At 36.3% G+C, this 15,302-nt stretch overlaps 1 protein-coding gene across 4 annotated transcripts; it reads left to right on the top strand.

Moving 5' to 3' along the window:
* Positions 1-888: 888 nt before the first annotated feature.
* Positions 889-14,657, top strand: LOC128863073 (CD63 antigen). 4 transcript variants are annotated; one of them, XM_054101988.1, is made up of 5 exons: positions 889-996; positions 10,821-10,925; positions 11,014-11,373; positions 13,858-14,076; positions 14,137-14,657. In XM_054101988.1, the coding sequence occupies exons 2-5, from the start codon at positions 10,863-10,865 to the stop codon at positions 14,200-14,202; spliced, it is 708 nt and encodes a 235-aa protein (XP_053957963.1). In that variant the 5' UTR covers positions 889-996; positions 10,821-10,862; the 3' UTR covers positions 14,203-14,657. The 4 variants fall into 4 exon arrangements, with proteins under 4 accessions (XP_053957963.1, XP_053957966.1, XP_053957965.1 ...); XM_054101991.1 differs by lacking the exon at positions 889-996 and adding an exon at positions 1,051-1,247; XM_054101990.1 differs by lacking the exon at positions 889-996 and adding an exon at positions 1,865-2,010.
* Positions 14,658-15,302: the final 645 nt, after the last annotated feature.

Here is a 15,302-nt window from a genome sequence, read left to right as displayed (position 1 = left end):
CGGTTCTAAACTATGCTGCGCCTGTCTGGTCGCCTGGAACTACGGCAACTTTCCTTATCCTTCCAATCCCTACTGCCGCTCAAAAATCAGCGCATTACTTGCATTGTGGCTGCTAAAACAAGTAAAAAAACAAAAAAAAAGACACAGTTACACATTGCATCAGTGGCGCCGGCAAGAGGAAGCGGATAATCGCGGTAATAGCGCAGGCACACCAAAATTTAGCGAAGTCCTCAACCATCTATGTGATCCTTCTGACAGAAAAATTTGAAACACAGATAGTAAGCGTTGTTCCTAAACAACGACAGGTGGGCATTCCCACTATTTAGGACTGGTAGCGGCAGGCTAATCACCTACCCTGCCAGAAAGCAAAATAGATTAACGAAACCAACGCAAGACTGAGTCTTGTCGAGGACGTGTGGAGTGAACAAGGGGGAAAAAAATGAAATTGTTATAGGTAAAAGACAAATATGATATCATACCGACAAGGGGAGATTATCAGTTTTTTCCCACGGTTTGGACAAAAATAGGTGGTTTACTGAGCACTTTCGTATTGAGTGATAATGATAATATGAGTACTTATACGATAGCTAGCTGTCTGGTGAGATTTTTTTTATTTCTCTCATAACAATTACGTGAATTGCATTGCCCAAAAACCCAAATCAACTAATTATTTGTATGCTTACAATGTACTTTACTGGTGACTATCATTCTTGCAGTTATAAGTGATTTTGTTTTTGCTTTTTCTTTACTTTTATTCACAGTTTTCCTTTACGTTTTTTCATTATAAAGCAGCATAAAATCAACATTGGGTAGTAACAACCCTGACATTCTTAACCAATTAGTTGAACATTACCATTCGTTTTTGGAGAGTGTTCGCATTTCTTTGTGTTTCGGCATTTCTCACTTTATGTTGTGTTCATTCTCAACAACGAAAGCTTTATTTTGCTGTGCAGCAATTTTATTGTTATTATCAGTGCACTGTTGTTTGGTTGATAAGTGAGTACATATTACATACATAAACATACATACATACTTGTGTTGAAGAAATTTAAAAAATAGGGGATTGCCCCTTTAATCAAGTTTCTATTTTTCACGTTGTGTTAAATCGAAGTGTAGTTAGATGTTCACTGCTTAAGTTGTTAAGGGATGTCACGCACCGGTAATCGGTTTATAATCGCTAACCTGAAGAATACTGGGCTGTTTATTTTTATAAGACCCGTCTACATAAAAATTTAGCGAATTCAGCGGTAAAGTCCAAGGATGATAAGCTTGTATTTGATTTCTAGGGATGCAACATTGCTCATAAAACATCGATGTTTTTGTCTTGTAAAACATCGATATAGAAAACATCGTCGTTGTCCTAACACGTTTCAGCTTTTAAAAGCTAGTTTTTCGTATTCCAACAATACTGCTATACCGCAAATGTCATGCAGATGGTGCTTTCATAATCTGACTATGGCCACCCATTTGTGATTGGGTGAAATATAAAGGCTGATGGAACCATATGGCCTCTGGTGACGGTCAAGCATTGTTTGACAAGAACTTTATATGTGTGCGTGTCGGCTGATTGACGCTAATATCTAAAATTTTTGATTTTCATCATTCAAAAGCCGACAACAAGTATGTGTGACACGACGACACCCGACTGCACTAACACACACAAAGCTCAGTCAAGCATGCTGTATCGTCTCCAGAGGCCAATACAAGCTTCATTAACGTACATATGTGTGCTTCGATTTACCAAAAACATCGGTACAAAACATCGTTCATTCATCGAGTCTCAACATCGATTTTTATGAGCGGTACATCGATGTTTGTAAACATTGAATTTGTATCCCTTTTTCTGCTCCTTCAGTCGCTTGAGAAAAGGCAAAAGTGGTGGAGGTTTTTTTTTACTTTCGGAATTTATCAGCGGAAAGTGTTGGAATTGTAAAGTGATATCTTAAGGCGTTGAAAAGTGAAATAAACATCTACTTATTTCTTTATTCCTATAATTTATTTAACTCAAAGGTATTGAAACTGCAGTCTTTGCTATTTTAAGTGACAAAAGGTACAATATGTAAGTGTTTGGAGGATTTATTTTGCTGTGTACACACATATCCATACGATTGTACATATGTATGTATGTGCATGTACATATGTATGTATGTGCATGCATACCACGGTGTAGAGAACACATCCTGTCATTGTTGGTGTTGTTGTTGTAATAGCATAAACATTCCCATAAATGTTTGGGGAATGCTGGTGAAGTGACAGTCGTTGGCCGTATAAATCCAGGTGGTTCTGGTAAGGTGGAATCGACAAATAACACGAAATCACGTATGAACGAGCAAATGAAAATAGTTGATTTTTTGAGCGGCTTCTACGCCATCTTGTTTTACCTGACGAACGAGCGGAAAGTAAACAAAACAAAGTAAACAGCGAACCAATTTGATTTTAAGGCGCCTGATTTTCAAAATTTCTATAAAATGCTTGCATTCTAAGAAATATTGGAAAATTTATTGAGTTGATTAAGTCTTCTTGCGATAATTGAAAGTGAAAAATAGTAGTGTCATTATCTTAATTTGGTGTAGGTGAAACTCCAGCGAGTACTTGCACTTGTACACTATTCTGTAGCATAAAAGGGAAAACTAAGTTTCACAAAACTGATGTCCGCATCCTGGCTTATTTTAATGAAGTATATTTTTGTGCTGTCTTATTCATGCGTGATCTTGTACTATTGGTTCATAGTTTACTTGGGTACTTTTGTGATGAAGTGTTTAGAAATAGAGGAAACAAAAACAGAGGTGATAAGCACGAACCAAGGCGAATTCATACAAGGTGACATCGGTATGGCAAAGTTGACATGCAAGAATGATAGAGAAGAAGACTATGCCTTCCGAATTCGCCGTGTCGTAAGACTCCATCAATAAACAAACAAAAGGAAGGGGAATTACTTGTTTGTGAAGAAGAAGAGTAGGCGAAAATAATAGAAACAACCAAACTCAAGGAATTATACGCACACACACATACTTTCTTTTCCGCAAAAAAAACGCAAAAAACTGCATTCGGAGATTTTATATTAATTGGTGCTTTCACAATTTAAAACGCGGCACTTCGTTTGTATTAGTTTGTTTAGTTTTAATCTCACAAATCACAATATTACCAAGCCATTCACTGAATTTAATTTCTCCTACTTTTGTTTGTTTTGTATTGTGAAGGGAGTTGACGTCAGACTTGTCAAAATCGCGAGAAGTAAAGTAACTGTTTTTTAATGGCACCAACTTAGGTACTCAATTCGCTTTGGTTGACTTGGGTACATCAACAACAACTTTTACAAGTATTTTTTGTTTTTGCAATTTGGTGGTGTGAATGTAAAAATGTCAATGAGAATATAAACAAACAAACAAGGCAATAATAAAGAAGAAAGGTGCTGTGTCATTCAAACCACCAACTCGCAAGAAACAAAATCAGCTGTAGTATTGAAGTCACCTTGTGTAGATTCGCATTGGTTTTTGGTATTTGCGTATGGACCAAGAATGAAAATACAAGCTATTCACTAAATATTTACAAATAAGTAAATTTTTCTTCCGTTGTAAAAAGCTCGAAAAATAAAGTCGCGGTTTTTGGAAGGCGACCCCTTCTGTATTCTACCCGTCTTGCGTGTAGACTGTCAAAGCCAGCTGTTGCTATGCAAAAAGTGGAAGAATGCGAATAATAGCAAAGTTTGGCAGTCGGCTGGGAACTTGATGAAACCAAGTTTTTCTGAAAGTTGTATATGGAAAAGTTTTCTCAGACTGGCCATTTTAATAACTTTTTTTAACTTAAAGTTGGTGGTCCCGAATGAGAATTTTAGAATATTTTTACCTCGCTTTTTTTTTTTTACTGAAAACTGGGTTTTTTTTTTGCTCTTGGTTCATTCGGAACTCTCCACTCAGTCACCTGATGTTTGGCTGTTTTCTCTTAGAATATCATTACCGAAACATTTTCCCAACATTTCTTAGGTTTTCGCACCACTGAATCAATTTTTAACACAATCTTTAATTCAGACTCGTTGCAAATTCAAATCCATTTTTAAAACTGTAAAAAATCGAAAAGACGTGCAACGGTAGATTTATCAAGACGGCGTTACTTTTATGTCAAGCAAATGTGGTAGTTTTTTCAGGAATCGGCATAAGGCGATTCTTTGCCCAGCCAATGAATATTTTAGCATTTTTGCATAAATACGTGCATATACAAATACATATATGTACATATGTAAGTACAACACATCTACATATGTCCATTGTACTATGTATAACATTGGAATTAACTCAGTTGACCTATCATAATTCCGTTCAATTGGAATCGCTTATGCCTGTCCCAATGTGCTGTCCAAATTCGATACAACTCGTTAATTAAGAAAGGTCAGTGTACAGAATTGCCTACGAATGACGTGCTTCATATAATTGGAACTAAACCACAAATAGCCAAAAGCATGTATGTATGTATATGTGCATATGTGTGAACATTTCTATACATAAATAGGTATACAAAAAATACCTGTCGCTTAGGAAAGGTAGCTCACCTAAAGCTTTTAACTGATTGTTTGGACTTACGAAAGGTCTGTGCACGTTTCATGCCGCACAAGTTAACTGAGGACCAAAAATTGCTCACCATTCGAAACACCTCATTAAAGAGGCGAGAAAAGACGAGAACTTCCTTTAGAACATTGTAACTGGTGATGTCAAAGTGTCGAATGGAAGCCCCCAGATGAGCCACCACCCAAAAAATCGCGTTTTGAGAAGTCAAAAGTCAAGTCGATGCTCATTTGTTTTTACGATTCCAAGGGAATTGTACACAAGGAGTTCGTACCAACGGGTCAAATCGTCAATGCAATTTTCTATCTTGGCGTTTCGAAGCGATTGTTGCATCACAATCGTCTAATTCGCCCTTATTGCATGATAATGCATCATCTCATCGATCCACTCTTGTGACTGATTTTTTGACTACAAATCGCATTTTAACCATCAATCACTCACCGCATTCGGCCGATATGGCTCCCTGTGGCTTCTACCTATTCCGAAAATTGCATTTGGTCATGAAAGGAAAAAGTTTTGCGCCCGTGGAGGCCATCTAAAAGCCTTGTACCGACATCCGGAAAGACATTCCGGTCAATGGCCTGAAACACTCTATCGAAAACTTGTAGATCGCGCAAAACAGTGTATCGAGACTAGAGGGGACTATTTTGAATAAATAAACTCGAAGTTATCAGAACAAAGCTCCTGTCGTTTCTACTTTAGCTCAGTCTTGTTGATTTTGGGCTCCACCTTGTATGTTGACTTGACTTTGAAGTGGACGTTTGTTACGACCGAAAATTTGAACAATATGAAGTACAGGCGTCCCTCGTATAACACGGTACAAGAATTGATATTAATATAACACGATTTTGAAAAATATGCATTTTAAGTTTGAACTTTTTTCCGGTTCAATAAGGGGAATATCCCCTATGTAATTATTATTATTAGTCTTTGAATATATTTTTGTTGTATTTTTTAATTTTTGTAATATATTTCATCATAAAAATGAATTTATTTTATTTTTCTTAATAAAAACTTCAAGATAACTTCCTTTTTCATTTATGTAGTATTTGGAACGAAATTTCAGCTATCATAAAATTTTACACCTTAAGATTTGGTTTCGATATAACACGGTACGAATTAACCGTGTTACACGAGGGGCGCCTGTAATAAAATTAGCTGGCAATATGTATGAAGATTACATGTGGTCTTTAGTGATGCAGAAAGGTAGTTTCGACTTCGAGAAGTTAATCTCTTTGTAGTCACTAGTATAACCATTAACTGTTAAATGAACCCAGTAAAATACTTGTGTTGTACTATTTTTTAATTTAAATTTAAATTTTAAAATAAAGTAGGTTTAAATCCTTTAAATTAGATCGATAAAATCTAGTTTTTCGCCATTGATACATTTTTCCTGCGGGGTATCTATTCTCTAATTCAACCGACTATTTAGTAGGTCAAGAAACAACTTGTGAACTGCTAACCTGTTAAGTTTCTAGAATTATTCGATAATCTTTCGGTTGGTTACTTCATTTTTTTGGTAATCTATTGCACTTTAGTTTGTAGTAGTAGACAAATGGTTATTTATGCAGCAAAAGCATGAAACATAAATTTATTGAACTCTTACATACATACATTCATAAACACACGGATTTAAAAATCTTATTCACACATACATGTAAAAAGATACATGTACGATTATATAAGACAACTTTGGTGTCTCTTTCTTCAAGCGGATATTTATTGTATTATACTAGAATTGGGTCAAGCAATTTGCCAATAATTGCCTGCAATAAGTAATAAGTGAGGTCCAAAAGCGCCTGCTCGGCTAACACATTTCTCGTTTCTAGAAATCTAAAATAGCTGTAAAATTGAATAATTAAACTCTCGGGGCGAAAAGCAACAAAAACTAGAGCAGGGCAGTTAGAATAGAAAAACGATTCACCTGCTAATTCTCAGCTAGAAACTAGATTTACTTGAAACCACAGTTTATCATCCCCTATTTGTCCTTCAACAACGCAGTCGTAAATTGAAGGAAAATGTGGAAAGAATGAATTGCAATACTCGTAATAGTAGTTATTATGCTTCGAATACTTTGATTTTCCTACCAATCGATAATCAAATTTTAATTTAGAAATATTTCAAATCAGTAATAATTTTAAAATCAAAGCTTTATTTATCGTTTTATTAAATTTTGGAAGAGTAGTTCGTGTGTAGTATTACGGGCGATGTTGTAGGTATCTTTTCACAATCTGGTCATTCTTACTGCATGAATTAAAAAAAATGGAACATAGCTTTATTTAATTATCAAAAAGACATATTAAAAGAAAAACAATGAAAAAGTTTTATATTTGAGGGTTTTTACGGCACCAAATATTTATAAAAATTATTATCCGTCGAGAAAGATGAGTAGGTATATTGACTCCATGAAAATATTTTGGTTTTTGTCAAAAAGTACGTACATTTTACTCTGTTATCGTTTTTTGAAAATTACACACTCGCACCTCAATTCTGCTTTTTCACCCACTTGCACAGAAGTGAGGTTATTTCGAAATGTCATAGAATCATAGAAAATTTGTTTAGTTTTATTATTGCTAAATATATCAAATATTTGATGGTTTAAAATAGTAGTTTGAATTAATTTATAATATTTAATTTGGAAATAAAATTGAATCAAACTACAATACCATATATGGGTCCATATGCGGTAAAGGGTTAGGGTATGCGAAGGTTCCCGATGTATCCTAGGAACAAAATAAGGATATTTTTCTTGACAAGGAGCATGCACCAGTGATGCTTTAAACAGATGGTTTCACATTGGCTCAGACATTTTATTGGTATATGCATTCTGGCATTTTTATTACTAATATCGGGCCAAAATGCCACTGATGTGGTCTATTTTGGAGTTTAGATGTTATTGTATGAAAGGGCGGTGCAAATAAGACTGCTTCCACTAGTCTTAAGGTTCCAGAAAGCTTTGTGCGCAATGGGTGTTACATTCGCTAGCATTGGAACAAAAACATATTCCAATGCAACTGTCTCAGCTTCATCTAGAGCGTTTTCGATAGGATAAAGTGGGGTTTTCTACCATTCGAGAGTGCGTAGGTTCGAATCTCCGTGCATGAAACACCAAAAATGATAGAAAAAGTTTTTTTCCAAAAGCGGTCGCCCCTCGGCAGGCAATGGTAAACCACCAGGTGTATTTCTGCCATGAGAAAGCTCCTCATAAAATATATCTGCCGCTCGGAGTCGACGTAAAACTGTAGGTTCCTCGATATGTGGAACAACATCAAGACGCACGCCCCATATTGATCCGATTAACTATGTCCACATCGTCATAGAGCTCACACAGTTCGCGGTTCAGCAGTCGGTAGTAGTTATCGCCAACACGAAGAGGACGGATGATTTTCAGAAGTGCTTTTCTTTCAACCCATACCTCAGCGCCACAGAGTATACCACATTTGAGACCATAGTAACAGAATGTATATATGTACTTCGTCTTACCAGACCCACTCTAGCAGACTCTATTTCGATAGCAGAAAATACTGCGGTAACATCTCGCTTGCAGTGCCCTATGATGTCAATGTCATCAGTATATGCAAGGACCTGTACACTTTTGGTGAAAATATTGCCATTGCTATGAGGAAGTTGAAGAGGTCGCAAGATAGTGGATCGCCTTGCCTGAAACCTCGGTCGGTATTGAAAGGTTCGGAGAGGTCTTTTTTCTACCTTGACGGGGTTTGACGTGTTGCTCAATGCCATTTTGCACAGCTGAATCAGTTTTGCAGGAATACCGAACTCAGACATTGGGGCGTATAAGTGATTTCTTAGCGAGCTATTAAAAGCTGGGTTATGTCGTTATCTTTTTCATGGGTTTTTAGTCTAGTTCACAAGTGGCAAATATGATTGACGTTTGATGCTATATGCAAAACTTAGAAATCTTCCGATGGGGTGATTAATTTTGGGCCACCTTTTTTAATTTAGGGCCAGTCAGTGGTCGAATGAGGATATTGGGACTACTACCAGGACTTCATTTAGCATAAAATATTTATAATTTTAGTAAAATTGATTTTGTTAACCTAACAAATAAACATCTTTCTGCAAATCATTTAGATCGATTGTTTTCGCGTTTACAGCGATGGTACTCCGCCAATCAAATATGACTTTTTTGACCTCCTGCAAAATTGAGACTTGTAGTCTATTTGGCATTATACTGGCTCTATACTGATCGAGTTTTATCATACAATTTTAAAAACTTCAATCATATTATGTTCTAATTAAAAGGAAATTATATGAGTCAAAGAAAAGGCTTTATCAGAATAATTAATGCATTAATTATATTGTAATTAACAATAAATTTAATGCGCTCGTATTTATAAAGAATGAGCTCATGCATAAAAAACGGCGACTATAGAAAATTATTGTTATAGGTATATCTTCAACTTCTTGAGCCGGTTGTTAATTTTTTTATTTCCCTTTAATAAAATAAAGTTTGCGCATTGTTGATTTCTCGTTGTGCGAGAATATTTCAACTGCGAGTATAAAATAAAAAAAAACTTCTGCGTTTATGACAAAAGGGGAGTCTTGTGGCACTTTCACTTTGCGCTGAAGCGTCAGTGAAAACAATTTGTTAAAGGTGTAGGATTCAGGGTAGATAATGTCTATTACCGTCGCCACCGCTGATGCGTGCGTATCCATTATTGGTGTGGTAGTATTGATTTATTATTTGCCTTGGTTCAATGTGTTGCCATTGTATCGGTCGCCGCTACTACATTTGACCACCATACATGAAATTTTCTGTTGTACTCATGGTTCTCATATACAGTTGCGAGCAAAATAATAGCAGTTCGCTGTAGCGTATTTGATCTACCATTGTAGTTTTATTAGTTTGACGTTTTTTAATTTTTCATTTTGTTATTTGAATTTTTGTTTTGTTAGCGTTTATTAACGCTAGTATTTGTAACAATGCTCGAATAACGGTAGGTTGAAATTGAAATTCGGAAAAAATGTGAGCCAAGAAACACCGAGAGAATGGTAACTCCTAAAACACTCAGGTTAAAAGGCACATTGTATTCAAAGCTCTGGAAAGTGAAATGGTGGATGGTCAAGGCGGAAAGGAGAGAAGTGAAAGAGAGAAAGAAATAGGATGTAATAGAGACAGAGTTAGCTAGTCCTTTGTCATTCTCATGACATTAGAATCCAAAATTTCTAGCCTTGCTCTAGCAAAGAAAATACCCAGTCGAGTGATTTTCCTTTTCCATGACGACAACGCACCAGATCACGCTTCAGCATTGTGTTCACAAAATTAATGTAATTAGGGTTCCAACTCGTTTCAAATCCTTCATATTCTCAAGGCTTGGCTCCCTCGGATCCCTCGGACTACTACATGTTACCCAATTTGAAGAAATTAATGGCAGGAAAAAGAATTTTATTCAAACGAGGAGGTGATTGCAGAAACGATTGGCTATTTTTCAAACTTGGACAAATCCCTGTTATTCGGAATGGATCAACAAACGTGTAGAAGAAGAGAAATTACTTGCTTGTGAATTATTGTGATTTTAGGATTTGCGATTTTCATATTAAAGAAACTAATAAAAATGAAAGATGATGGCGCAGTGTCTGATGTGGCAACACGTCCTGCGTTCCATAATCTAAACCACAGTGGCGCTCTCGTATCCTGTCACTAAGAACAAAACTCAGAATTTCTAATACCAGCGTAAAACCAGTCCTCCTATATGGATCTGAGGCCTGGCTCATCGCTGAGCACATAAGCAGGCGCCTTCAAATGTTTATCAACATATGTCGCATTTTTTGGCCTAAAATAGTCTCTAATGCTGACCTTGTTTTGCATACGGGAATTATTAAATAATATAAAAATATTGACTTCCCAGAAAAAAGTGTTTATCAACACTTTAAGAAAAACATTTGAGAAACATTTTCACACAAAAACATATCAACATTTTTTAACAAAAACACTGCTATTAAAATGCTCGCAACTGTACATTAGTATGTAGTAGACACTTGTCTCACTAAAGTTGCCACTAACAGACGTGCTATTTGTTGCATGCATGGACAGTCAAAGAGTTAGATATTCGATCAACTGCTTTAGAGGGCAGATGTACAAAAAACATTAGCAGGGGCGGTCATTCGCGGAATATATAGCGGAATTTTTCGGTATTAAATATACATTTACGCGCTTGTTGTGCAAATGGGAATCTAATAACTCATTGAATATACTTATATGTATGTATGTATGTAAATATATTTCTTATTTGTTTTCAGTTGAAATCGAAAGCTTGTAAAGGAAGGTAGAAATATAGCAAAATGGCTTCTGGAGGCCTAACGTGTGTGAAGTTTATTACATTTTTTTGTAATTTACTTTTCGCTGTGAGTATCTCTTTCAATTTGTTCTTATGATTGTAATCTAGTTTCGAATAATACTAACTACTCTTTACGCATTCGAACACTTTTTCAGTTGACCGGCCTGCTCATCCTTATTGTGGGTGCTATGGTGCAGTTGAACTATGCGCATTATTCGAATTTCGTCAGCGATCACATCTGGACTGTACCCATAATTTTAATTATTGTGGGCGCTACAATAGCATTCATTTGCTTCCTCGGCTGCTGTGGCGCTTTGAAAGAGAACAGTTGCATGATTTTGTCGTTTGCCATTTTGGCTGTTATTATATTCCTCTTCGAAATCGGATTGGGCATAGCTGGGTATGTGAAACATGCGGCACTGAGCGACATAATGGAGGGACAATTCAATGCTACCATGAAGGAATACAACGAACGCCAAGAAAATCGGGATGCCTGGTCGCTTTTGCAAAGTGAGGTATGTTGTTGTTGATTATTATATACAATATTTATGCACTTAATCAAATACACTCTAAAATGTTCACTTTACGTAATAGTTACCCCAAATAACTATTTTCTGAAATCAGTGTTCTAAATAGATAAAGTTAAAATATTTTCAAAAAAACAGTTCCGTTTATTAAAATTAAAAATGTATACTCTAAAAAAAAAAAAACAAATGTGGTAAGACGTCCGCTTCATACGAAATATACCACCTTGATCAAAAAGTGCCCGGAATATATTCAGAAAATTCAAAATACAAGTTTCTTCCTCAAAAGTGATATTATCAATGTCTTTGGCGATATCAACCGGATCCCTATTTTCATGGAATTCAAGTCCTTTGGGACGCACTTTGCAGCGATTCGGCGCAAACCCAAATCATTACCTACAATATCCTGAATGGATCCATAAGCAATGTTCAAGTCCTCTGCCAACTCTCTCAGTTTTCGATGTCGACGGCCTGCCACTACGTTCTTCATCCTCGATGGACTCACGATCTCTTCTGAAGCGTTCATTCCAGTAGTAAAATACTGTTTTCTTTAGAGTATCATTACCGAAACAGTTTCCCAACATTTCTAAAGTTTTCACACCACTGAATCCATTTTTAACGCAAAATTTAATACAAACTCATTGCAAATTCAAATCCATTTTCAAACTGAAAAAAGTCGGAAACACGTGCAGAGGTAGATTTACTCAGGACAGCGCAACTTTTTCAAATGTCAAGCAAAGACGATACAATTTTGGTAGAAATGCTAGTCACAGATGTGGCGACCTAAGAAAAAAACATAACTGGAATCAGTCGACTTAGAGCGTCATCTGGCGGTTTTTCCGGGAACTAAAGGTGGTATGCACATTTTTGTTTTCAAACTCTCGTAGCAATTCATGAAAATTGATTTAAAATTTTAAGATTTCCGTTGATTCCTTTATCTTGTACTCACGATATGAGGTTTAAGTTTGTATGGGAGTTAACGCGCTCCCTTTTCCAATACCTTCCAATTTTCATCGTAAGGCAGTTATTAGCAATTTGTAAAACTGTTTCAAATTTCACTATCTAAGCTTTTGTGGTTCCGGAGAAAAGTGATTTGGAAATACCAGTTTGTATGGGAGGTGCCACGCCGCTTTTTCAACACCTAGCTCGCGTGACTGGCTTGGCCAATCCACAACTTCATAATTATTTTGTAGAAACCATTTGCTTACTAACATTGGTGAGTGTTTTGGGTAAAAAGCCATTATCTTGCATAAAAAGCCACCGAAGTGGCATATTCTCCTCAGCAAATGGTAGCATCACTTCTTGAAGTATGTCCTTGTAAATAAATCTGTCCATTTTATTGGTTATGAGGTGAATAGGTCCTACTCCATACTAAGAGAAGCCTCCCCAAATCATTATGTTGCCGCCACCGTGCTTGACTGTGGTTTTTTTTATGAACCGCGGTGGGAACTGTTGTTCTTTACGACGTCTGACATTTCGTCCAGCATCAGGTTAGGTATATCTGGCTGATCTGAATAAATTTCTCATAGGCCTTAAGGGTCCGTAGTTACCAGTGTTATTGAAGTCGTGTTAAATATATATAGTTCGTGATACAGGTCTTGATGAGTTTTAATAAACGGTTTAACCAATCATTTGAGATGCGTGGTACGGAGTGAGACAGTCAGTCCTACAACCAATATTTTGCATCCCTTCCTTGAGAGTGATAAAATAGAGTTGGTTGTTTTCGTGTTGCAAGTTCGTAGCATTATTTTGGCAATCCTGTGGGAGGTCGAGGCGTCCCATATAGACTGTGATTCCAGAGTTAGTTCCTCACCTAGTTAGGTCTTCAAAACTGAGAGTGAGGGATATAAGTATGTTCGACGTTCTCATCCTAGGCAAGCAGGTGCATGCCCCTTTGCCGTGGTACCCAGTAAATTGTGACCTGTCTATTCTCGCAGACCTCGTCCATTTTGGATCTACGTGTGGCACGCATTCCGAGCTAGTCATTACAACCATTATTGCTTTAATAGCAGCTTGACTATCATTCATATCGCTCAACATTATTTCCAGCTAGATTTATTTTTTGCTTCATCGCTCTAAAGCATTTTAATACCAAGGAACTTTACTAGCTATTCTGTCTGGTTTATATTGTACAATCGACCCGTACAGTTCTCGCTGATACTACGTTGTTGATTTCAATTGCAATGGCCTTTGATGATTTAAAAGGTCCCTCTTGGCAAGAGTCGCTATTAAATTATCAGTAGCGCAAGTCGTTTTCTCTTTGCCACCACGCCCTTCTGTGGATTTTTTGGGCTTAATGGAATTTACAACTAAATTTTGGACCGTCCAAGTGACTCAGCGATAAATTTGTGCGATTTGTTTTTTGTTTTCGAATATTGACCACCGATGGATATAGGCAGCGTACCTATTTTCATGACCATATGTGTATAGCAAGGTATTTATTTATTAATTTTTCGTTTTATTTTACACATTTAGATGGATTGTTGCGGCACTTTTGGGCCAAAGGATTGGGAACAAGTATTTCATAATACCTCCTTACCACCCGCATGCTGCACTGTTATCAATCTAAATGAAGCCCAGGACTGTACTGTGGTTCACGCCCACTCGGAAGGCTGTTTAAATAAGCTACTTAAACTGCTCGACTCCAAAACGTTGACCTTAGCCGGTGTGGTACTAGGTGTAGCGGGTATTCAGGTAAATCTTCATCAGCTTCATAAATTATTTCCTCTTACTACATTTGTGAAATGCTTGCAGCTGCTGACAATTCTTTTCGCTTGCTGTCTGTTTAGCTCGTTCAGACGCAGCTACCAAACGGTTTAAAAACTAAAAAATTACTAGCGACGCGTATAACTACACAACTATTAAATGGCGACATAAACGAACACAATATAAATTTTTTTCATTTGCCCATGAGCAGATTAAGGTGTGTGAGCTAAAGGATTAGCTTGGAATTAACTAAGAATCCTGAAAATATGGAATATTATTTAAGGCGACTGTACACCATCATACATTTCTTTTATGCCGAAGAAGACAGCACTGCTATGCAGATTTGTCCCAGCCCTTTGTAGCACCCATATCACACCAATGCAGATGCGTTGTTGTGAATTTTATGCTCAACTCTGCTGAAGAGCGCAGAGCTAATAAGAATAAGATGATATGAATTTACACCAATAAGCACATTTTTATACTAATTGTATATTCAAATACTAGCAATAATCATATAGTGGCATTGATCACCTGGTAGTTTAGCACCAATAAAACCATTTTGTACCAACGTTGATACGCATTTTATACGCAATCGGGCATTTATGCATATCGCTCATTTGCTGCAAGGGTGTCGGAAAAAAAAGAATCTCGAGAAAAAAGGCTACAAAAATTTTAATTTTGTACGATCAACGTAAAAGAAGGGTTTACATTTTTTTTTTATTATGATTCTTGCAGCAAATGCGCGAAATATACAGTGAGCGTCAAAAGAAATTGTGCGCCACTTATTGACAAGTTTTGACTATTTATTTCAATTATTTTTTTCTTTATAAAAAATATTGTTCACACTACAACAAAAAGCATACGCAAAGTTTTAAACTTTGTACAAAATAAAAAAAAAATCGAATATTCGTTACTAGCTTTAACCCGCGGCCCCGCTGAGGGATTTAGGATATGTATATAAAAGAATTACAAACAATAATTTCATAGAAAATAATTTTTTATTATTGTAATAACCATAATATTACAATACCCGGCATCCGTTGCTATGCCTCGTTGAATAAAATCAAAACAAGCAATCAGAAAAATATCAAGCAAAATTATTTTTATTAATTTTCTATCTCAAACCGTTTTTGAACTTTGCATTTGGATCATAGTTGAACAGCTTATGCGGATTATGAAGTCTGGAGTGTGCTATAAACAGTGGGAAATAGGAA

Source organism: Anastrepha ludens, chromosome 5 (genome assembly GCF_028408465.1).
Source record: "Anastrepha ludens isolate Willacy chromosome 5, idAnaLude1.1, whole genome shotgun sequence".
Lineage (NCBI taxonomy): Eukaryota > Metazoa > Arthropoda > Insecta > Diptera > Tephritidae > Anastrepha > Anastrepha ludens.
Note: the sequence above shows the minus strand (reverse complement) of the source record. Positions and strands in the feature narration are given on the sequence as shown.

Coding starts and splice junctions, on each gene's coding strand:
- LOC128863073 (XM_054101988.1), top strand. CDS start 10,863: ATGGCTTCTGGAGGCCTAACGTGTGTGAAGTTTATTACATTTTTTTGT. Junction 10,926..11,013: donor TTTGTAATTTACTTTTCGCT/GTGAGTATCTCT, acceptor ACACTTTTTCAG/TTGACCGGCCTGCTCATCCT. Junction 14,077..14,136: donor TAGGTGTAGCGGGTATTCAG/GTAAATCTTCAT, acceptor AAATGCTTGCAG/CTGCTGACAATTCTTTTCGC.